The sequence below is a fragment of the Scleropages formosus genome, chromosome 10 (genome assembly GCF_900964775.1).
Source record: "Scleropages formosus chromosome 10, fSclFor1.1, whole genome shotgun sequence".
NCBI lineage: Eukaryota > Metazoa > Chordata > Actinopteri > Osteoglossiformes > Osteoglossidae > Scleropages > Scleropages formosus.
Window position 1 is genome coordinate 11,225,647 of NC_041815.1, and position 25,878 is coordinate 11,251,524.

A 25,878-nucleotide genomic window follows, 5' to 3' on the forward strand; every position below is an offset into this window, starting at 1 on the left:
CTACTTCAGCACATGAGGATATCCCATCTGGACTACTGCAACTCCCTCATGCTGAACCTTCTGGCCTCTGCAATCAAACCTCACTAGTTGATACAGAATGCAGCTGCACAAGTTGCATCTGACCTGCCAAAGCATCCCCACACATCTTTTCATTTCTTTCCGTTGGCTTCCTGTTGTTGCTCGTTTCAAGTTCAAGAATGGTTATGGCCTACAAGAACATCAACAGATCTGCTCCCTGGTAGCTACAGGACCTGATCAGTTGCAACACCCCAACCAGACTGCTACAGTATTCCACCTCTCCTCATTTGGTTGTCCCATGTACAAGAGGTCTGCCCATTGTTATTTGTCAGAAATACCTTTGTATTTCCTATCAACAATTTATACTACTACTCATGTAATATTACAGTTAATGTTACCCGAATTAAAATGCGTGGATCTGTACGAGGGGGGCGTGGTGGTGTAGCAGGTTTGGCCAGAGCCTGCTATGTATCAGGTCTGGGGTTTGAGCCCTGCTTGGGGTCCCATGTGGTAACTGACGCACCGTCCTGGATGTTTCCGCTCCCCATCCAGCCCTGCGTTGCCGGGTTAGGCTCCGGCTTGCCGCGACCCCACTCGGGACAAGCGGTTTCAGTCTCTCTCTGTGTGTGTGTGTGTGTGTGTGTGTGTGTGTGTGTGTGTGTGTGTGTGTGTGTGTGTGTGTGTGAATTGAATTGTAGGGGGTGCTGTTACACAGCGGGTTTGGCCAGGCCATGCTCTCTGGTGTGTCTGGGGTTTGAGTCCTGTTTGAGGTGTCTTGCGAAAGACTGGTGTCCCAACTGGGGTGTGTCCCCTCCAGCCTTACCTTTGTGTTGCCGGGTTAGGCTCCAGTTAGCCGCAGCCCTGCTTGGGACAGATGGCTTCTGACAATCTGTGTGTGAATTGAATTGAAGTGAATATATTCAGCATTCCATGTCTTAAACCCAAATTGCTTTAAACTGCCATCGGTTTGAGGTATTATGTGTGGTTTTATCCAGTTGCAAGGTTAAACAGAACCCTAATTCTTTGGAACTTCGTAGCCAACAGTAACTGGTAGACTATTCCACAGCTTAAGTGCTCTATAGCTAAAGACACAACCTCCTGCTGAGGTTTCTTGATCACAGGTACTTCAAGGTAACCCGCATCCAATGAACAAAGACATTATCCTGGGATATAAGAATCAATAATCTCACAAAGATAAACCAGAGCAATGCCATGTACTGCCTTATAGATGTTTCAGCCAAATTACAGATTTCTAAATACCTCATGAATATTATTAGTAAAATGTATTGATGATAAACATATTGTAAAATACTTAGGGACTAAGTTTTTACTGTAGCTCTCCCCAACACTGCCTTGCTTCATGTCATGTGCGACCATTCTGTAAATCTGCAGGGCTGCTCATGATGAGTAGTATTACCAACCATTCCTCCCACTTTGTTTTTCCTATCAAGCACTCATGGTTATGACAGGAATGGGAAACTGAAGCCCTAGTGGACCCTGGAGCTGCAGGAAATTTCATAAATTCTTAAGTGCATTTATTTTGTTTATTTCCACCATATGAACCAATTCACTCATCACACAAATAGTTGCATTAAACTTTACCCGAATATCCATGATTCCAAATCACCTTCTTAGTAATATATATTTTTACTGAGATACATAAACATTTATGCTCAGTTACCGGAGTAGCTGTGTAAAGGTTTATCCGGGCATGATCTTAAAGTTATAGTGCATGAACATTTACACCTTACATGAACTTAAGAGATCATGGGTGAAGTGAGTCTGTAAGAGGTAAGTTTTCAGACCCTTTTTAAATGCAGAGAGTTTCAGCAGTTCTGAGTGAGAGGGGGAGGTCGTTCCACCACAGAACTTATACATTAAGTATTATTATTATTATTTTATTTTTTTATAGAGCGCTCTTCTCACGCAGTGACACAGAGCGCTTTAACACAGACATAAGGCAAGAAAAACAAATACAAACAAAGAAGACGGTCAACTAATGGCTACCATAATGAAAAAGTTATTATAGAGCTATAAGTACACACACTCTGTCAAAAACCACTTGTTCCGAGCAGGGTTAAGGCAAACGGGAGCCTAACCCAGTACCACAGGGTGTAAGGCTGTAAGGGGAGGATACACACCCAGGATGGGAACCAAAGTCAGCTGTGGTAGAAAAGAACAACATCAACTTCTTTCTTAAGTTACAGAAGCTTTTAATGCAAAACGTGCACATGGGTGAGCATCCTGGGAGAGTCACACCGAAACAGGCAAGCAGGCAGATGTTTAAACACACAGGGGTGGGATTGTTACTTCCACCCCAATCATGTCTGTAGGTGTAGGCGCAAAAGACATCCTTTTATCACAACATACCAGTCACATTTAGTCACGTACGCAGGTCCTCATTTTTGGACACTCTAATCCTATTATTTCTGGTCTCATGCTAGGGCGTTCTCATACAAGCACATGCTTCCTTATCTTAGAAGAACAGTCTTCATACAAACAACGGTTCAAAAACGTGTACAAAGTTTGCATGATTACTGTACCACAACTTAATGTTACAGAATAGAATAAGTCAAACAGAACTTCATTCCACACAACCAAAGCAGGAATCAAACCCCAGACCTTCCACAGTACAGGCCAAACCCACCATGCCACTTTGTCCACCGAACATTAAGCGAAAAAATTTTTTTTCTGTGTACTTGGTGTCATTGGGGGGCACCATGACATACATGTATGTAAATAGCTGTAATTGTGACAGCCAGGTCTGTCTGTGAAGAGAAATATAGAGTCAAAAATTAATATAGTATTCCTGCATTCTATTCAGCTGAACCTACTATATGTCTCACCTCCGTTCTGAAATGTGTTTTAAATACACTGAAACAAAACAATAACAGCAGAAATTGTATGCTATTTTCATATTCTTGGAAGAGGTGTCTGAACTTCCTGATATACAAGCAGAGGGATTAGAGATTTAGGAGATGGGTTCCATTTCATTTCTGACTTAAAACTCATAACTGTAACTTACGGATAATATGTATTCATTGAGACTTTGGTACTTAACTGGATAAGCTAGGTTTTCTACAAAAAATATTATGATATTTATGTAGAATAAATGTCAAATTAATGCTTAATGCAAAAATATAATCTACACTACAGCCAAGAGAATAAAAATTTCTGCTGCAATATAAAAGACGAACTTGTACTAAAAAATATGTTTGGATTAAAGGCTAGACTTTGCTTACAGAATAGTTACCGCCCACCCTTAGGACACATCTCATGGCAACTGAATCTCTGTATTCATGTTACAGTTGCCTGGTTATATTTTGTTTGTGGTTATCAAAAATGATAAAGAGCTCATGTAGTGTGCTTTAAAAATGCTATGAGCATCTGCTATTCTCAGCTCTCCACTTAATGACATATTCACAAAACAGAGTACTTGCATATTTGCATTGTTTAAAATGTTCAATGTTCAATGTTACAGTATGACTTAATGATAGAAATATCTACTATAAAATTAACAAAAGAAAATTTTATGAGGCAACAGATTGTTAATATACTCAAAAAAATCTGATTCCATAACATTTTAACTCAGTAGTGTCAATTTTACTGTATTCCATAAATTATAATATGTGATCTATAATAAATTAATAAATATTTTAGTTTCAATGGCAGTCAGCAAAATAGCAAAGCAGTAAGGAATGCTAATTTTGTCAACTATTTTGAAGATACAATAGAAGGTTGATAAGTAAGTGCATATTTTTTAAATCTCTTGCATTAACATATTTACAAGTTTTCTCACTCCAGATATCAGGCATCACAATGGCAGAAAACATGACAAAAAATACAACAGTCAGCATGAATGCAATATATTCGCAGAACTTTTTTATTACTTTAATGTTTGCAGTTCAGTTCTTGATGGGAATTTTTCTCTATGTGAACAGCCTTCTCATTTTCACCTTTTTTAAAAAGGAGATCTTTCGCACCAGTAATCGCTACATATTGTTTTCACACACTCTGATCTGTGACTCTATGTTTCTTGTTGTAACTAACATCTTCTTCACTCTGGATATGACTCAGACGCCTATACCTCTCATTCTGTGCATCATCCTCTGTGGGTTTGCGGGTAATCTGCACACTACCACACCACTGACACTGACTGCAATGAGTGTGGAACGTTATGTGGCCATCTGTATGCCACTGAGACATGCTGAACTCGCTACCTTTAAAAAAGCTGGACTCTGTATCCTGATCATTCATGCTATTAGCAGTATTCTGACGCTCACCGTCCTCCTCATGTTCTTAGCAACTGCCCCCCTCAACTTCTATGCCAAATATTTTATGTGTAATGTTGAATTATTAATTGTATTCAAATGGCAAGGACATGTCAGGTCTATCTTCTATCTAGTGTACTTCATAGTTATGACCGTCACAATCGTTTTCACCTATATAAGTATTGTCCAGGTTGCCAAGAAAGCTTCTGCAGACAAGAAAGCTACATCAAAGGCCCGTAAAACAGTTCTTCTTCATGCTTTTCAGTTATTTCTGTCTTTAATTCCAATGCTGTGCCCTTTTCTTGAACTGGCAGTACTACAGATTGATGTAAACTTATACATATCACTTAGAACTTTTGATTACATAATATTTTTTCTTGCACCTAGATGTCTCAGCCCTCTCATATATGGTCTAAGGGATGAACATTTCTACTTGGTTTTTAAATACTATGCTCTTTGGGGTCTTAATAAGAAAATGTCTCCTGTCATTGTTGATTTGTAATGCATCATGAATATTATTAAATAAATTATATAGTATGTAATATAATCATATATCATAATATCATAATTTCATTTCATCTGAAATTTTTGCATATTTCTGAAAGAATACATACAAATATTTGCATTTAAATTGCAACTGTAATTAGAATTATTTTTCTGTGCCAAATCTTTCTGTAAAAGACACCAAAAATAATCTACCTCTTTTCAAATCAATTAAAATCTCAAAGACTGCGTTGAGAAGTATATCATGTATAGAATACGTTTACAAAAGCTGGTGTATAGGAGCAAGACATGAAATAAGTTTTGCTTCTGCAAAGATTGACTTTGGCTTTTAACTTCTTTCAAGAGCTTCTTGATATTTGGAATATACATGATGTAAGTTTTGTTTTCTTTTTGTGTTTAGTTTGTAAAACCTCTTTTGTCAGATGTCTTTTAGAGAACAGCAAGTGCAGGAAAAAAATGAATATAACTGTAAAACACATTTTAGAAAAACTGCATCCTAGTAAAAAGTGTGATTCATTTGAAATTGCCATCATAATTATTCACCGCTTATCATGCACTACTCATTGTCAGCAAGCTTTTATAATTATAGTATTCATTGTACTAACATTCCCATATTTACTTTCTTTAGCTTTCTAAGAAATACCATATGATTTTTGCTTTAAAGTCAAGGCTGCACTAATATTAATTTCAACAGCTCTGTTGGTGTAATGTTTCTGTGTCTGTGGAAGGACCTTGTGTGCAGGGGCTTGATACACAGACTACAGAGAACTATCACAAATGCCCATATCACTGTATGTTAATTATGCAAGACATCATTATTGTTTGTTCATTTTTAAATTACTTATTTATTGTTTAATTACTCGGATTGAAAATACAAGAACAGGTTCTTGTCCTCTGCTGTAGGGAAACTGTGCATCAGTACGTATCTTATCAGCTACTTATTGCTGAGTGCCTCAATAGCTATCAGCTTGGGAACCTTGAATGCAGTTCCATAATAAATGTGATTAAACTATCTAGGTCCCCTGACTTTCTGACTAAAGATGTTATGTTAACATTCATAGTTAGTTACGACTGAATGATTGACACAAATTGTGTTTATTGAAGTGTTTAATGTATGTCTCTTCCTATGAAAGTAAGTAAAACAATTCTAATTTAGAGAACATCTTCTGTTAGACCAGTATATCACAGATAGGAACATGCAATGTTAAGTTTCATGTCACTAGAGAGGATAAATCTTAAAAAAAAAAAAAAAAAAAAATTTTTTTTTTTTTTTTTTGGTCTCACGTTCCTTCGCTTTTAAAATGTTCTGTTAATCTATTTAGGGGGGGCGCAGTGGGTTGGACCACGGTCCTACTCTCCAGTGGGTCTGGGGTTCACGTCCCACTTGGGGTGCCTTGCGACGGACTGGCGTCCTGTCCTGGGTGTGTCCCCTCCCCCTCCGGCCTTACACCCTGTGTTACCGGGTAGGCTCCTTTTCCCCGCGACCCCGTATGGGACAAGTGGTTCTGACAATGTGTGTGTGCAATCTATTTAGCATATATTCAGTTATTCAGTTTTTCAATATGTATTCCATCATCCTGTTATTCAAAAGTTGTGTAAGAATGTATTAATGAAAAATTACTAGTTGAAAAAATCAATTCAAATAATCAACATTTTGGGCAAGTTAATTAAAATCATTGTTAAAGGTATTTATCTGAATTGTTTTGTAGATGTTTACTTTTTAAATTACTTTTCAGTAAATTCCTTTCTAAACATCTTGTATAGGAAGTTTTTGGGAGGAATCTCAATGGTGTGTTAAATGCACAGCCTCCCTAGCTGCTTTGATAAATTCTTGGAATGTTAGAGGATACAAGTTTTCTTCAACGGACTTCACACAACTATTAAAAAACCTTTAACAAAAAGTTTGATTTGCCTGAAGCTAATTTCCTGTTGATACATGATGGCACTGGGGTAAGAGCCCCCCCCCTCACAGCTTCCCTCATAGCTCTTCAGCTGGTTGGTGGGAATGGGATTTGAGTCATGCTCAACACGGAATATACACTGAAGAAGGCACTGGCAAGCCCCTTCCATTCCGCCCTTTCCTTGGAAACTACCCAAGTAGTCACGATGGGTCAAACTCTACTCAATGGCACTTCCATCTATCTCTTCCATTGTGAACTCAGAACCCATATTACTTTTTTGATTATGTTATGGTATTTAGTCAGATATTTTTACATATTTGGCAAGTAAATGTATTTTAATGTTATGGTTTTACACCAGAAGTTCCTTGTGTAAATATGTGGATGACTGAAATGTGAAAAATAAATGTTAGATTTGCATGACAATTCCAGGGAATTCTGGAATGTCTGGACCCCCTTCTGGAAGTTATTATAAAGTACTAACTATGGACATATTTGGAATGTCTCTGTGTACTCAGAATGCAGAGCACTTTATTGCCAGTATGTAGCTTCCTGGAATTGGTTATAGTTTGGTTCCAAACATAAAGCAAGATGAAAACAATATGCAAAACAGCCACAATGTCCAAGTAATAAAGACATTTCAATACAAGCAACTGTATAAATAAGACAAAAAAAAAAAAAAACACTGCAAGTGACACCAGTGTGCAAATGGTGATGGAGGTTGTCTGTGTGCAGTGATTACAATGTGCAAACAAGGAGTACAAATGTCAGATGTAGTGAAAAAAACAAACAAGATTTAAGACATGACCAGAAGTGGCTGAGGGTGGGGGTTGATCCAATGTTATTTTACTGATGACCTGGATAGCTTCAAGAAAGAAGCTGTAGAGATGTTGTGTAGTAAAAGCGGTGATGGACTTGAACCACTTCTTGGATGGCAGTTCATTGAACAGGGTACTGCTGAGATGAATGGAATCCACTACAGTCTCTCACACACACACACACACACACACACACACACACACACACACACACACACACACACACATTTTCAGAACCGCTTGTCCCATACAGGGTTGCAGGGAACCGGAGCCAACCCGGTAACACAGGGCGTAAGGCCAGAGGGGGAGGGGACACACCCAGGACGGGACGCCAGTCCGTCGCAAGGCACCCCAAGCGGGACCTGAACCCCAGACCCACCGGAGAGCAGGACTGTGGTCCAACCCACTGCGCCACCACACCCCCTTACTACATTCTCTCCAGATCTATAATTCCCAGCTGGTAGTGAACAAATCTGTTACTGTTGTTAGCTGACAGCCAGTGATGTTTTCGGTGAAGTTGCAGCCTTGCTGCAGCCTGAGGTTGGTCAAGGAGAAGGAGGGGGAGCCAGATTGTGATGGAAGTATTCAAAACGCCAAGTTTTAGCTGTATACAAGTTCATCAGTATGCCTTAAAACATGTTGAGCTTCATGAGCTAGCGTAGGAAGAATAGCCTCAGCTAGTCTTTTCTAAGGATGGGCAATACAATTAACTGGGTAAACTTACTGTAAAACAATTCCACAGCAATAGTGTTGAAGGCGGAACTGAAATCCACAGACAAGATTCTGACACAGGTGTTGAGAGAGTCTAAATTTACATTTATTCATTTATCTAAGGTTTTCATAACCACTGATGTCATATTGACTTGCTTGTAGCATTAAGCCTGTACTGTTTGTTGCTGTGACCTTTCGTTGTTCATCAAATTTAGAAACGTTCTGAAACATTAATTTAAAGTTTAATGTCAATATAAATTTTTTAGTTGAATCATCTTCTAGACAAGTTAACTGAAATCTTCAAAATTGTGTGCCTAAATTGGTTGTTTACATTCATTCATTTAGCAAACCCTTTTATCCAAAGCATACAACTCAGCATTCCATCAACAGATGGAAAGAAATACATGCATACTTGCAACTCTCAAGGTTCAGTCAGTTTATTTGATGTCACCACTTAAACCAGCATACATTATATGGATAGCTACATATTGCAGAATTAGTACAGAGTACACACAAACAATGTCTACAACCATTTGCCCCAAGTGGGGGTAGCAGCAAACTGGAGACTAACCCAGCAACAGAGGGCTCAAGGCTGGAGGGGGAGTGGAAACACCCAGGAGGGAGTATCAGTCCACCACATGGAAGCCCAAGCAGGGCTTGAACCCCAAACCCACCACATAGCAGGCCCCGGCCAAACCTGCTGTACCACCACGCCCCCCTTGTACAGAGCCACGGATTTTAATTCAGGTAACATTAACTGTAATATTACACGAGTAGTAGTATAAATTGTTGATAGGAAATACAAAGGTATTTCTGACAAAAAACAATGGGCAGACCTCTTGTACATGGGACAACCAAATGGGCAAATACTCCTTTTTTCTGATATTGTTATCACGTAGGATTGGCACATCTATCACAAATGCCCTCTTCTCCTCCTTGTTGACCACCACTATGTCTGGTCGACCTTTATTTAGCAGACGCTTTTCTCCAAAGCGACTTCCAATGAACTCTATGTAGGGTTATCAGCTCAAGCACCTTATTCACCAAGGTGACTTACACTGCTAGATATACTACTTACAGTGGGTCACTCATCCATACATCAGTGGAACACACTCTGTGTCACTCACACACTTTGGATGAACCTGTACAGCATCTCTTTTGGAGTGTTGAAGGAAACCCACGCAGACACGGGGAGAACATGCAAACTCCACACAGATGGAGCAGGGACTGAAACCATGTCCTCTCACTCCACCCAGGCACTGTGAGACAGCAGCGCTACTTGTTGTGTCACCATGGTTGGTTGGCCAGTAACTGCTTGTTAGTTTGGAACTTGAAGTCCCACAGGACCTTAGCGCTGCTGTTTTCAACCACCTTTCAGCACCTTGGGGAATTCCAGTCCGTATTCTGCACAGATGTTCCTGTACACTAGCACAGCCACTTGGTTATGCCTCTCAGTTTTCGCTGTCCTAGCTTACATCTTACACCCTGCTACTATGTGCTGGGCTGTTTCAGGGGTGACTTTGCACAGCCTGCACCTTGGGTCCTGTCTGTTATGGTAGACCCCAGCCTCTATGGATCTAGTTGTTATGTCTCGAAGACATTATTAGTTCTTTTTTGGGGTTTGGAACGTTTTCGTTCGACGATAAAGTTCGTTTAAAATTGAGTATATTACTTCCTGTTTTTCCGAGCGCGTCACTTCCTGTTTTTCCGAGCACATCACTTCCTGTTTTTTGCGCATCACTTCCTGTTTGCTGAGCGCATCACTTCTGGTTGTCAGACCAGGAAAAGCGAGGAAGCCACATGGCCAGAAGCACAAGGATCTCATTGCATCCACAGCTAAGGACTGAGAAATCAATGTCGTAAGTGACTGGAATTTATTATTTAGAGTTTAAAGATGGGATATTAAGAATTATTTTATAAAAATATAGAATAATTTACGTTCTAAGAATGTTTTTACAAACGAACATGTACATGTAAGCTGTATGGTTATGTTAATGTTTGCCACATGTATATAATGTTTTGTTATGTAAAATAATGATACAGACTATTTTTGTAAATTGATTTTCTTTAATTTTTTTTGTATTTTGGGTATAGTTTTCACTCCATGTCTTGGTGAAGGAGTCATCAGTAAAGTCTCGAAAAATACAACGACGACTCGTCTCTTATCTTGAATGGAGTTTAGCTTGGTGTTTAGTCTGCGGTTGTTACACCTTGACGAGAACACTAGACTAGTATTTAGAGCCTCTTTTTGTCCTGCCACGATCAGAGCCTCTGTGCTGTCCTTCATTCAAGCCTTTTCCAGCTGCTGGTAGGATTTCTTGATGTCAGCCACTCCCTCTATCTGTTCAGGGTAGAGTCCGTGGAGGGGCTTGGTCTTCCACCATATCTTCCCTTCTTCCTCATCACCCTCTGTCTTCTGCTGCATGAGGTACTCCCTTAGCGGTTTGTCCTAGGGAGCCATCTTCCTGATGAAATCTTGGATGCTCTTTATTTCATCCTGGATAGTGGCTCTGACAGTCACTAACCTGCAGCCCCCCTTTTTTTGCTTATCATATAGTATTGGGGTGCTGGACTTCAAGGTTGGAACCCTCTGTGCATTGTGAGGAGTTTTTGTGTCCTAACATCTGGGGCATCTGTCTCCTGCTGTGGCCAACTTGTTACTCCAGCTGGGTATTTGATGACTGGTAGAGCATACATGTTGATGGTTTTGATCGTATTCCTTTGATTGAGCTGGCTTTTCAGGACCTGCTTTACTCTCTGGAGGTATTTGGTTGTAGCTGACCTCCTTGCTGCTTTGTTCCCATTGACCTGTGGGATATCCAGGTACTTGTAGTTGTCCTGTATGTCTGCAATTCTACCTTCTGGAAACTTCACTCCTTCAATCCTGATCACCTTCCCTCTTTTTGCTACCATTCAACCACCTTTGTCCAGTCTGAATGACATCAGAAACTATAGATTACCTCTGCATACTTTGCGCACACACACACACACACACACCCTTTCAAATGTGAATAACATGGACCCAATCTACAGGACTTTGCACATGCATGTCTTCCATGTTTACATTGCATACTGTGCACTTTAAACATGCACATAATTTTGTTTCTTGCATTTGCACTAATAGTTATTTTGTAAATTTGTAATTCATGTCTTGTGTCTTTTTTTCCTTATGTCTTGTGTCTTATGGACACTCCTTATGTCTTAAGCTGTGTGGCAGGTCTGAGGTTCAAGTCCTGCCTGGGGTGCCCTGTGGCAGACTGGGATCTGTCCAGGGTGTGTCCCCTTGCACCCTGCATTGCTGGGTTAGGCTTTGATTCTTCGCGGGGCTATAGACAGTGTGTGTGTGTGTGTGTGTGTGTGTGTGTGTGTGTGTGAGAGATTAGTGTGACACTGGAAGACTACTCTGAATTTTGGATAGTAGAAAGTGATAGCTCTGTAAATAAACATGAAAAGGCATCAGAATTAAAAATTCACATTTTTATATACAAAATAAACAAGAAAATAGAGCATACTAAAATTGCTGGCATACTCACCATTAGCTAAAGCTTCATCATAAGTTGAACTTCAATGCCTCTGAAACAGGGTGGAAGAGGAAGACTGATAGTGCCAGGAAAGGTTCACAGTCTTTATATCGGCAGAGAATCATGTGACCTAAGGTTTTACTCTGTTTCATGTCATTGTGTTTCTTGAATCGTATATGCCGCTTGTTATGTTGTTCACAAGCCTGATGGCCTGTGGGTAAAAACTGTTTTTCAGCCTTGAACTTCTGGCTTTATCACACCTATAAGGTCTGCCTGATGGTAAAATGTGAAAAGGCTATGCTGGGGGTGACTAATGTCCTTGATGTTGATAGCTCTCCTGATGGTTCTGGCCTGGTAGAGGCTGTCCAGTGATGAGTTGAGCAGCTCTCACCACCCCCTGTAGAGCCTTACGATCCTGTGCATCCATACATCAGTTGAACACACACTCTATCACTACATACTATGGTTGAACCTGAACAGCATGTCTTTGGATTGTGGGAGGAAACCCACGCATACATGCAGACTGCACACAGGCTGAGTCGGGATCAAACCCATGTCCTCTCACACCCCCTAAGGCACTGTGAGACAGCAGCACTACTCACTGAGCCACCATGCTGCTTATTTGTCACCTTTGTTTGTTCTTTGTTCCCACAGCCAGGGGTGTGTCTAAAGGGGTGGCATGGGGTGGCACAGGCCCCCCCCGAAATATGATTGCATCCCCCAGTGCTGCCCCAACGCCACTGGGCTAGAGAACTGTCAATCTGACAATGATCAATGCCACTGGATCAGAGCGCTGTTAATCGCTGCCTGATTTGCAATGCGGACTCACAGTACTGTACCACGTTTTTCAAAGAGGAGGAGGAGATATGAGTTGACCATAACCACATCTCTGTTCATAATATGTACATACTCATATATTTTGAAATATGTGGATTGGGGTGTTGTTCTCTGTAGCAATATGCATATGTGAACTCCTAAAAGCAACAGTACTGGAGCTCAACTGCCCTAGTAAAGACAACCCTCGCAGGTATAACAGCTTCAAAAGCTCTCAGGTATCTTAGCTAACGTCCTGCCACACCTCCCCCCTCCCCAACCTCCTGTCCATGGGTCCCCAGGAATGGTTCTTCTTCCCCCAGTGCCAACTCCTTCAAAAAAATCCTGGAATTGCCCCTGCCCACAGCTGACTAAAACATGGAAAATATTAACTTTTTCAATGTCACATGTGTTTGACTTGAACTATAATAGAGGGATAATGTTCACATATCCCTAATCCCTTGTCTTCTTTTCATCTCCCTTAATGGGATCATGTTGCACACTCAATTTGACTGTGTTTGCCCTTGAGCGATAGGCCGCCATCTGCTTTCCCCTGAAACATTCTGAGATTACTACCATCAAAAGGACGGTTGTGGCCATTGGTATCATCTAGATCCTTGGTTTCTTGAATGGTCTGATACAAACAAGAAGAATTCTAATTAGGGGCCCACCCTTCCACTCGAAACTGTCAACTGCTTATGACGGGAGTTGTTTGAAATGAATATGTACATTGACCTAAACAATGCTTTCACATACATCTGCTTGTTGTCTGTGGAGGCCATCATAGTCTATACATACATGGCAATAATGATGGAGGCCAGGTCTGTCTCTGTACACAAGGATTCTACCAAAAAGGCTCTGAATAAAGTGCTCCTGCATTTCATTCAGATGACCCTATGTCTCACCACCTCTGCGCTTTTCAGGTCTTGCTACTCAATATCTCTCCTCCACTCTTGCTGTTCCATTATTCTCTAGATTCTTTATTTGTATAGATACTCTAAACATGAGGATAATAAGCTATTTTATCAAATTCAATTCCTGTAGGGCAAAACATTTGTGAGATAGTTAGCAAAAACTTCTGTCGTTTTGGTCCAGCAGGTCGTTACAGTGGATACAAACTGGACTATGTGTAAAAAAACGCATAGGAGCTCGGACAAACACCGAACAGTTTATTCTGCCCTCCCCAGGGCACCTAGCAAAAGTGTGAGTGAACTTAAGGTGCTGCCGCAACTGCCAAAGGTATTTTGACTCTGGTTCTCCACTCACCTTAGGTTGGGGTGAGGAAGGCCTATATGAATTCTGTCATTACCATCATGTTCCACGAGGGATCATGCGTCAAACATCAAAGTTGTCTATGGCAGCCAAACTGTGCAACACCACCACCAAAGACTCAGATGCTCCCAATGCTATGGTAACCTGGTTTATTCTCATCTGTCAAACCCTCCATCCTGCTTCAATTTCTCCATGGGATTCTGGAACTGCCAGTCTGCTGTGAGAAAGGTTGACTTCATACCAGCCTATGCCTCTCATCTCTCGCTGGACCTCCTAGCCCCAGCTGAAACTTGGATCACCTCAGACAACACAGGCACACCTGCAGCCCTCTCCACTAACTACTCTTTCTCCCACCCCTCTTGTGCCTCCAGCAGAGGTGGAGGCACAGGCCTGCACATCTCTCCTGGGTGGAATATCCTGCTCTCCCTCTATACCTGTATGACCTGTCCTCTTTTGAATTGCAAGTTGTCTCTATCACTGCCCCAATCACTCTTGTTGTGGTTGTTCTTTATCGCCCTCCTGGCCCTCCCAGCCGCTTCTTGGATGACTTTGACATCTTTTTGAGCTCTCTCCCAGGGGATAACGGTTGATTCTCCTGGGTGATTTCAATCTGCATGTCAAGGATATTCATGCAAGCAGCCTTCTGTCACTCCTGCAGTCCCAGTCCCCTTCCTACTCATCAAGCTGGCAATTGCCTTGACCTTTCTTCTATCCTAACTGTGGCTGTCCTGTCCTCTCTGTTACTCCACTGCATGTCTCCGATCATTTCTTCATCTCCTTCCAATCATACCTCACCACTAATCCCGCTCCTTCTTCTGCTCCCATTGTCACTTTCCACCGTAACTTAAAATCTCTTTCGCATTCCTGTCTTGCCTCTGCCACACTGTCCACTTTCCCTTCTGCTGCACAATTCTGAGACCTATCATCACACAATGTTACTAACATTTTCTTCTCTGCCCTATCTTCCTCTCTTGACACTCTTAAAAGTGATGCATCTAGCATTGTAAATCACTATGGTGAATAAAGTGTGTGGGCTGATTACACTACAACTCTAGTTCATTGGATGTCACGTTGGAAAAAAAGCATCTGCTAAATAAATGTAACTCAGTCCAAAACTACAGTAACTATTAGAAACTACAGGATGAACCTGAGGAAAGAAACCTGTGTCTGGTGGAAAAAAAAACACTTCTCCCCTTTCACAACATTTACATTTGTTCATGTAGCTGATGCTTTTCTCCAAAGTGACTTACAAGGTTAATCTACCTACATTATTTACCATTTACACAGCTGGGTAACTTTACTGAAGCAATTTTAGGTTAAGTACTTTGCTCAAGGGAACTACAGCTAGAGGTAGGGATTCAACCTGCAACCTCTGGGTCCAAAGGAAGAAGCCCTAAATACTATGCTACCAGCTACCCCACAAAAAGTTTGTTCTCCAATAAGTACTGCAGCACCAACCTGCTGAACATGTTGCTTCCCTGTGTTAAAATAGATCAAAATGTCATCTAGGTATACTAGTATGCATTTATTTATTAATTCTGCCAATAGTTGATTAACAACGGCTTGAAAGACCAAGGGAGCGTTTGCAAGACCGAATGGCATTACTGTATACTCATAGTAGCCCACAGAACTGCTAAATGCTATCTTCCACTCATCCCCTTCTCTTATTTGTAAGGTCCAGTATGGTGAAAATGTGTGCACCATGGGCTTGCTCCAGCACCGCTGTGTTGTGGGGTAAGGGATGAAGCTATTTAACTGTGATATCATTAAGACCCCAATAGTTGATTCAAGGGTGCAATCCTTCATCCTTCTTCTCGATAAAGAACTCAGCCGAGGCTGGTGAGGTTGAGGGGTGGATAATGCCTGAGGCCTGAGCCTCTGTTATATATATATTCTTCCATGGCCTGCTGCTCAGGAAGCAACAATGGATGAACTCTGCCACGAGGTGGTGAAATCCCTGGCAGAAGATCTATAACACAATCCCACAGCTGATCTGGGGGTAAGGCGAATGCCCTGCTTTTGCTCAAAATCTCCATGAGGTCCTGGTACTCCCTTTTTACCTTAAGGGACTTGGCCGCGTCTAGGCTCCCTATGGACGTGGCTTTGTATGGAAGAGATAAGCAAACTGTGGGACATTGCGGTCCCCGAGCTACAAGCTCTCCAGTGCTTTACGAAAAAAAAACAGGTTGTGCTGGGCCAGACATGTGTACCCCAAAAATCACTGAGTTAACAGACGATTCTGTAAGAAAGAAAGAGATGTCTTCCTAGTGACAAACCCTGATGTGCAAATGAAGCAGCTCAGTCTGTGTGGTCACCACCCTTGACCCCAATGTTTACCCATCAAGTGCGCTGATCCGTAACGTAACATCACACTTCCAGATGGGAATGCCCTGTGCTTCATCAAACGAGATATCCATAAAGCAACTAGCAGTCCCAGAGTCTACAAAGGCCTGGGCGGACAGCTGGTTCACTCCCCAAGACAAAGCGACTGGCACAAACAGTTGAACGGCTGGCTGGGGGAGGTCACTCACCTGCTGCTGTCCAGGATGCTGGTCTTTGAGTGACGGTTGAATGGGACAGGTGGCTTGGAGGTGTTCAGGGCTGCTGAAGTACATGCACAGCACTTCTTGACACCGGTGCTGCCTTTCCTCCAGGGCCAAGGGTTCAAACCCAATGTACAGGGCTTCCTGGGGGCTGGAAAAAGGGCCAGACAGCTCAAGAGCTTGCCAAGTCCGCTGTGTTCGTTCCATGGCCAAAGCACTGAGCAGTACTGCTTTCTTTAAGAACTGGTCCAAGGTTCAGTCCACTCCCCGGTAGGCGGGCTCAGCTTGAATTTGGGTGTTCAAACCGGTGAAAAAAACTGGCCATGAGGGCCGTGGGGTTCCACTTTCTCTCTGCTGCCAGCATGAGGCACTCCTGAGCATATACCACCACCACCAATCAGTTGCCCTGATGGATCTTCAAACGATCATCTGCAGCCTCTCTGGCGAACGGGTGGTCAAAATCTGCCTCAAACTATCATTTGAAGTGCTCGTAAGTCTTGGGAGTGCATTTTTCCAAATGGTGGTGGCTCATTGGAATGCAGGACCCGTCAGTAGGGACACCAGGTAGGTTCCCTTGGAGTCCTTTGTTATGTGTCGCTACGTGAGAAGAGCGCTCTATAAAAAATAAAAATAATAATAATACAGATGTGGCAGGCTGGCAAAGATTAGCTCACACTGCAAGAGAAACCCCTGGCATTTCTCTGGAGCAACATCATACTGTAAGGGCGTGGCCAGTCGGGGATCTGTTGCCGGGGTGACTGTGGAGAATGCCGGCTGGGGAGCAGACTTGACTGCCTGGAGCCTCTCCAGCGCCGCTGAGTCCATTTTAAAAGGCGGAATTTTCTGTCACTCAGAGTAGACCGGGGACCTGGGTGTGGACCTAATCGTAGGTTCGTTTGTTGCAAAGGTTCTTGGGGGCAAGGCAGTACCCGTAGTCAGGGACAGTCATGGTGAATCTGAGGCACAGACGTTGTTCGTGGGGAGACTCCGAAGACGTGGTCAATGAGGGCGTTACGAGGGTCGATGCCGTAATAGACAGGAAGAGGGACAAGGAAGGAGGTGGACAGGGGAGAACAGATAGGATGCTCTGGAAGAGCTGTGATTGCAAGAGGGATAGTTGTTTCAAAGAGATTCCACAATTAGGCCAAGGCGCTAGGGATTGTTTTTATAGCTGACTGCTCAGATTGCTATCAGGTTCTTAATAGGAGTCAGGTGCTGGTCGTTGTGATGTGGGTGTGGTCGTGGCAGAAGTGCAGGGTCCTAACCATGATTCTACAGATTATATCTTTAGAGTTGAAGTATTAAATTTAAGATTTCAAGCAGTTTTTGGCTTAAAATAGAATGAAACGTTGTATGTGTTCTACTAGCTGGAACCAAGCTGTGAGTGTTCTGACATGATCTGTCATGAATACAACATTCCACAGCTTAAGTTAAACTGTTTTTGATTCTATAGGTTATACAGGTTATACTTGAGGCATAACGTGAGATTTTATGTAGTTTCGGGGTTTGGAAGAGGTTTAATTCTATATAACTATGTAATAAAGTGCAGGGTGTGAACTACAATTCTACAGATTGTATCTTTCGAGTTGAAATATTAAATGTAGGGTTTCAACCGGTTTTTGGCTTAAACCAGAGTGTAACGTATGTGTTCCACTAGCTGAAACCAAGCTGTGCGTGTTATGACATGATCTTTCATAAATGCAGCATTCCACAGCTAGAGTCACACACACACACACACACACACACACACACACACACATATTTTCTGAACCGCTTGTCCCATACAGGGTCGCAGGGAGCCAGAGCCTAACCCGGCAACTCAGGGCGTAAGGCTGGAGGGGGAGGGGACACACCCAGGACGGGACACCAGTCTGTTGCAAGGCACCCCAAGCAGGACTCAAACCCCAGACCCACCGGAGAGCAGGACCCGGTCCAACCCACTACACCACCACGCCCCCTACCAGCTAGAGTTAAAATTACTTTTTACTCTACAGATTTCAGACCATTGCTGTTACCAACAAGTTCCAACCCATTTTAACACCTTTGCTAAAATGGTACATCCTCTTGCAAGTCTGGGCACTTCCATGAATCAGCATAAAGCTTATTCAAACTCATTTCTTTTGTTTTGTAGTGAGGAAAGAAAAAGCAACATTCTGCAGAGGCAGCTTGGAAAAGCACCAAAGACAAAGGAAAGTGAGTTTTGGAGTATGACAAATATAGTTGTTTACAGAGACAGTAATTGGATTTTTTACCCACAAATAGGGATTTTTTTTTTTTACCTAAGATACTGAAACTATCAGCAGTAGCAACATCACCTAACACTGTGCTTCTGCATGCACTTACAAACATCATGTTGTGATCTTGAACTTGAAAATGGTTTTGTGTTCCTAGAGGACTATGTAGGTGGTGACACAGGGACAGCTTAGTCTTTTGCAGTGTATCTCCTGCTAGAAAGAAGTTGTGAGGGTTCTGACGTTAGTCAAAACTGCTTTTCACATGTACTGACTGCAAGTTTTTGACCAGTTTTCCTTTTAAAATAGAATAAAATGTTGTATGTGTCCCCCTAGATGGAACCAAGTCACAAGTATTCTGACATGATCTCTCATAAATTCAGCATTCTACAGATTAGGATAAAGCTGCTTTTGACTCTGAAGGATTCACCCATAATTTTAAGGTATAACATGCGATTTTGTGGAAATGCCGAATTAAACCGTGCACCTGGCAAACTCAACATCATTAAGAAGGTAAACCTTAATAAAGAGTAATAAAACATTAAATTATAATGTGTATGTGTGTGTGGGGGGGGGGGGGATCTGCGTCATTTCCAGGAATTCCTTTTCCTTCTGTTTCAGTAGTAGGATGTTGATGAGAAGTGAAGATGGTGTGTAACCTGTTCCCCTATAACTTTGGATCTGAAGTTTAAAATTTAAAGTTTTGAGCAGATTTGTCCTTAAAATAGGGTAAAATGTTATATGTCTACCACCTGCTGAAATACAACAGAAACATCAGAAAGCTACACTGCAATATGTCTACGATCGCCAGCATCTTCTGGAAATCGGCAATGCAGGTAACCATCATCCATCACCAACGACTACTGAGAAGCTAAGAGGCCTTTGTTTACTGCGGAAGCCAGACCCCGAGACCGCGGACTCGCCTAAGGCTGCTACCCGCACAAGGAGGTGCCGCAAGCGGTGTGAGAGGGGACGCAAACGCGGCAAGCGCGGAGGCATACGAGCTAGGCTAAAGGCTAACCCCACAAGACCAGCTCTTCCAACAATCTTGCTGTCAAATGTACGCTCACTAGAAAATAAACTGGACCTAATTCGACTCTGCCGGACTACACAGCGTGAGACAAGGGAGTGCTGCGTGTTTGTTCTTACCGAAACGTGGCTAAACAACAACATCCCAGACTCTGCCATGATTCAGCTGCACGGGCTAACATGCTACCGAGCGGACAGAGATACAGCACTGTCTGGTAAGACTCGCGGTGGCGGTTTGTGTGTATATATTAACAAGGAATGGTGCAACAATGCTGTGTTAGTGTCAAAACACTGCTCGTCGCTGGTGGAGTTTATAATTGTCAAGTGCCGACCCTTCTATCTGCCGAGGGAGTTCACAGCCATTGTCATCGTTGCTGTGTACATACCCCTCCCCCTTGTGCAAACGCTAAGGACGCGCTTCGCGAACTTTACAGCGCTATTAGCGAGCAACAGACAAATAACCCTGACGGCTTTTTCATAATATCCGGTGACTTTAATCACGCAAACTAAGACAGTCTTGCCAAAGTTCTACCAACACGTGAACTTTGCAACAAGAGAAAACGACACATTGGACTTGGTTTATACAACAGTAAAAAATGCGTACAAAGCTGCACCCCGCCCCCATTTCGGGTACTCAGACCACATCTCTGTTATGCTAATTCCAGCATACAAACCACTTCTCAAACTTGCCAAACCAGTCCAAAAGCTTATCACAGTATGGCCAGACGATGCTACTTCAGCACTACAGGACTGCTTCCAGGACACAGACTGGAACATGTTTAAAGAGGCAGCCACCTACCATGACCACACAGACCTGCAAGAATACACTGAAACAGTGACTGCTTACATCAAAAAGTGCATTGATGATGTGACAGTCACCAAGACCATCACCACACGTGCCAACCAGAAGCCATGGATGACAGCAGAGGTCCGTGGGCTGCTAAAGACCCGTGATGACGCTTTCAGATCGGGAGACAAAGCAGTCCTCAAAACAGCAAGAGCTAACCTGTCCCGTGGCATCAAGAAAGCAAAACGGTTATATGCACTAAAAATCAATAACCACTTCAGTGACAGCAAAGACACACGGAGTCTGTGGCAAGCTATTCAGACCATCACAGACTACAAGCCCCTGCCACAGGCCTGTGATGACGACACATCCCTCCCAGATGCACTTAATGAGTTCTATGCACGGTTTGAAACGCAGAATGACAAGTCTGCACACAAACCACCCACACCTCCCAATGACCAGGTGCTCTATCTGTCTCCAGTCGATGTTAGGAAGACCCTATCTAGGGTTAACCCATGCAAGGCTGCAGGTCCTGACAACATACCAGGCCGAGTACTGAGGGACTGTGCTGAACAGCTGACTGATGTCTTAACAGACATCTTTAACATCTCATTAAGCCAAGCAGTTGTCCCCACATGTCTCAAGTCCACCACCATCATCCCAGTACCAAAGAAGTCACCTGTGTCCTGCCTGAATGACTATCGTCCCATAGCACTGACCCCAATCATGATGAAGTGCTTTGAGAGGTTAGTCATGCACCATATCAAATCCAGCCTCCCCAACACACTTGACCCGCTCCAATTTGCATACCGTCCAAACCGCTCTACGGACGATGCCATCTCCTCCACTCTCCACCTGGCTCTTACCCATTTGGAAAACAAAGACTCTTATGTTAGATTGCTGTTCATCGACTTCAGCTCAGCATTCAACACAATAATCCCACAACAGCTCATCAGCAAACTAAACCTGCTGGGCCTAAATGCCTCCCTCTGTAATTGGATCCTGGACTTTCTAACCGGAAGACCTCAGTCAGTCCGTGTCGGCCACAACACCTCCAGCACTACCACAATGAGCACAGGTGCCCCACAAGGCTGTGCGCTCAGCCCGCTGCTCTTTACGCTGCTGACCCACGACTGCACTGCCAAGTTCAGCTCCAACCACATCATCAAGTTTGCTGATGACACAACGGTGGTAGGTCTCATCAGCAACAATGATGAAACACCCTACAGAGAGGAAGTGGTACAACTAGTTGAATGGTGTGGTGCAAACAACCTGTCCCTCAATGTGAGTAAGACAAAGGAGGTTGTGATGGACTTCAGGAAGAACTCTGTTGACCACCCCCCACTGACCATCGACAGCTTGACTGTGGAGAGAGTCAGCAGCACTAAATTCCTGGGAGTGCACATTACAGAAGACCTCACCTGGACCACCAACACTACATCACTCTCCAAGAAGGCGCAACAGCGGCTCCACTTTCTGCGCCGACTTAAAAGAGCAAGTCTCCCTCCTCCAATCCTCACCACATTCTATAGGGGAACAATTGAGAGTGTGCTAACCAGCTGCATCACTGTCTGGTACGGGAACTGCAGTGCAGCAGACCGCAAGACCCTACAGCGGACAGTGAACACAGCTGCAAAGATCATCGGTGCCCCTCTCCCCTCCATTCTGGACATTTTCCTTGCACGATGCTCCAGAAAGGCCACCAGTATCGTGAAAGACCCCACTCATCCCTCTCACAGTCTCTTCCAGCTCTTGCCATCAGGAAGACGGTATCGGAGCATCAGAGCCCGCTCTGCCAGACTGCTCAACAGCTTTTTCCCCCAGGCTGTGAGAGCCCTCAATTGCAATCACCTTGCCACCCTCTGAAACCTCATCCACAACCTTAGCTCCTGAAACCAGGATCCACTCCCCCCCCCCCCCCCCCCCAACCCACCACATCACACGCACCACATGTAAACTGTTGGATACCTCCTGTGGAAACACACTCTTTTCCTTTCCATATGCAAACCAACTGTTTTTTCTTTTCTCTATATGTACCAGACACTTTCTTATAAAACCTCCAATGTTACAAGGACTTAACAAGATAACACAAATGTTTACTTGTGAATGCACTACAAATCATATTGCACTATTCCTTCTTAAATACCTCTACTGCACAGTTATTATGTAAGTACTTGTATTGTATAGTTAACTGTTTATAGTATATGTATATTTGCACTAATTTCAGATTATCGACTTAGTAAATTAGTTATGTAGGTCTAAAAGCTGTCCTTAGGTCTAGTGTTGCATGTTTATATTTATGCTTATTTTACACAGCACCGTGGTCCTGCGAGACACGACATTTTGTCCCACTGTATGTCCACACATGTAGTGGAATGACAATAAAGCTTGACTTGACTTGACTTGCTGGAACTAAGTTATCCGGGTTCCAACCTGATTCTTCATTAATGCAGCTTTCTATGGCATAAGTAAGAAAGGCCTTTAACTCCATAGGTCATAGTTGCCGTTTTGAGGTTTAACATAGGATTTTCTACTGTTTCTGCGTTAAAAAGATGTTTACTTCTCCTTACTACAGGGCCCAAGCCATGATGGCTTTCTATCTAAAATTTCCGAAATACCATATTTGTCGGTTTATGAATGAAATTGGTTAGATATGACTTATTTTAACTTTAGACTGAAGTACTAAATGTAGCGTTTTGAGCCGTTTTGGGCTTTAAATAATGTAAAATGTATTTGTACCGCTGGCTAGAACCAGCTGATGAGGGAAGAACTTTCATAAATAGGCCTCAGTAGGTAGGGTGCGCCTTGCTATAGAACACCTGAACTGTGGAATAGTCTTCCAGTTACTGTCAGAAATGCTCCATCTGTCTCAGTCTTTAAATCCAGACTAAAGACTTATCACAAACAAATGTCATTCCACTTGGCTGTGTTTCTGTTTTTTCCACCTCTGTATTAAAATCTATTAAACTGTCTAATTTCCTTCAGTTAAAAATTACTAACAGTTTCTCCTTGTTGAGCATTGTTTCCCTACTACAAGACCTGAGGGGGCTGGCTGGCCATCACACAAGCACCCCATGCTGACTGAAGTTGATGACCAACCACCAAGATGGACGAGACGTAACTTGGTAAACTGCGGAAACGAGTTATTGTACAGCTAAAACTGATTTAGAAGTCCTGTTTAATCTAGAATGCTCAGGAGAGGTGCGCAGCCACTGGCCCCAAAAGATTTTTTTTTTTCTCTCTCCCTTGACTTTCAGTTGGAAGGTTTTTTTTTTGGTCAGTAGACATACTTATAGCGTTAATAAATGCAATGGTAATGTGTTACTGTAGTGTGTAATCAAGTAGTTTTTAGACACAACCTCTTGCTGAGGTTTTCTTGATCACAGGTACTTTAAGGTAACCCGCATCCAATGAACAAAGATATGAACAGCTTTTACCCCACTGCTGTAAGAGTATACAACACTAACCAGTGTGCTACCTTTAGTAACTAGAGTTGGACTGCTCCACCCAAGCACATTGTTAAATTCACTGCCACTTTAAGCATTCTCATTCTCATTCTCTCGTTCTGAGTTCTCTGACTGTCAGATGGCATTATTGTTACTACTGTTACCATTATTTATTGCTATTGCTGTCGCACTACTCCCTGTCATTGTCATTGTTTTGTTTGTGCAGTATTTCTATTGTCTTTGTCCACAGTCTGTGGAGAAGCATTCAGGAAGATTTTCATGATACATGTATATGATACTTGTATTTATGACAATAAACTTGAAACTTATCCTGGATACAAGAATCAATAATCTCACAAAGGTAAGATGAAGCAATGCCATGTACTGCCTTATAGATGTCTCAGCCCTCTCATACATGGTCTAAGGGATGAGCATAAAGATCCCTTATCATTACAGATTTGTAATACATCATGAATATTATTAGTAAAATGTATTGATGTTAAACATACTGTAAAATAGTTAGGGACTGAGTTTTTATTGTAGCTCTCCCCAACACATCCTTGCTTCATGCCATGTGCAGCCACTTTGTGAATCTGCAGCAGCGCTGTGTCACGTGGAACCAAAGACGCCAGGGCACTGGACCCAAGTGCAGGGTCATTCGTCAGGAACCAAGGGGTCAGGCAAGTTCTCATTGTCGGGGACTGGCAAAGAGTCGGTCGATGGAATGAGAGCAAGGATCGATGGATATGGTCAAGGAACGATGCGAAGGGTCGAAAGCAGGAGAACGGATACAGGAAGCAAGGGATGAGGAACAGAAAGACAGAGAGCAGAGGGATGGTTGTCTCAGCCAGATTTCACAAGGGAATCTGGAAGGGGAGCAGAGGAGGGTCTTTTAAGGGTGAGTGTACTGATTGGTGTCCGGTGCTTGATCTGTGTCAGGTGCCGTCAATGGTGATGCGGACATGGACGTGACACACTGCTATTGATGAGTAGCATTACCAACCATACTTCTCATTTTGTTTTTCCTATCAAACACTCATGGTTAGAACAGGAAAGGGAAACTGAAGCCCTAGTGGACTCTGGAGCTGCAGGAAATTTCATAGATATTGCCATTGCCAGGACCTGGAGGATTTCCTTTGTATCCATGGAAGAGTTACAAATGAGTTCGCTGAATGGCAGCCAATTGGTTCTGGTGTTGTAGATATGTGGACTGTGCCCCTTTCCCCCCAGATAAGAGCATGTCATGTAGAACCCATCAGGTTTTATTTGATTCAGTTCCCTCACCATAATTTTTGGCTACCCCTGGCTGATTGCTAGTTGCGGGTTGCAGAATCTGTAATTCGCAAAATGTTGAAGATAGATATACATATCTACAAAAGCCACTGCCAGCTGGGCTCCACTTTTCTTTAAATTATTTTTTTCAATGGATATATCAACGGAAAGCAAAACATCAGTTTTTTTTAACAGAAACAGACATTATTTAAGTTTCGTATTTTGCTTTCTTGAAGTGAAGTCAAAGCTAGTGTCCTTCCAGGTATTTGTTGTTGGGAGACAAAGTCTGAAAAGATGGAAATAGGAGGCAGCTGAACATTCTTTCTGTGTATGTATTTGGAATGTTTTGGAATGGAAAACTTTGGTTAGTTCTGCACTATGAGACTGACACTTACTACTGTATCCCAAGAAAACCAGATCTGGTAGTCTCCTCATCAGTAGGGGACTCATCAAATATTACTTTTTTTACATCGCTCAGGGGTCACTGTGCTATGGTCATTACACCAGGTTATGCATCTTTGTGGAAGTTGTTGAATGGCAGCCCTGCCATAAATTCCTGCTTTTTGGAGCTCACAAAATACAATTTTTGTTGACACTGGGTCAGAAGGGAACCAATTTAATTGTGAAATCATTTTAAGATTGTAGTTTTGTGTAATTTAACAAATAACCTGTAAAAAGAGTCTGATCTCGTTGCATTTATTGCTCTATGTTTTCTTGCCTACATTTATATTTACATTTATTCCT

At 42.6% G+C, this 25,878-nt stretch overlaps 1 protein-coding gene across 1 annotated transcript; it reads left to right on the plus strand.

The window, feature by feature from the left end:
* The first annotated feature begins 3,912 nt into the window (after window positions 1–3,912).
* LOC108938287 (odorant receptor 131-2-like) lies at window positions 3,913–4,791 on the plus strand. Its single transcript, XM_018758756.2, has one exon. The coding sequence runs from the start codon at window positions 3,913–3,915 to the stop codon at window positions 4,789–4,791; it is 879 nt and encodes a 292-aa protein (XP_018614272.2).
* The last annotated feature ends 21,087 nt before the right edge of the window (window positions 4,792–25,878 follow it).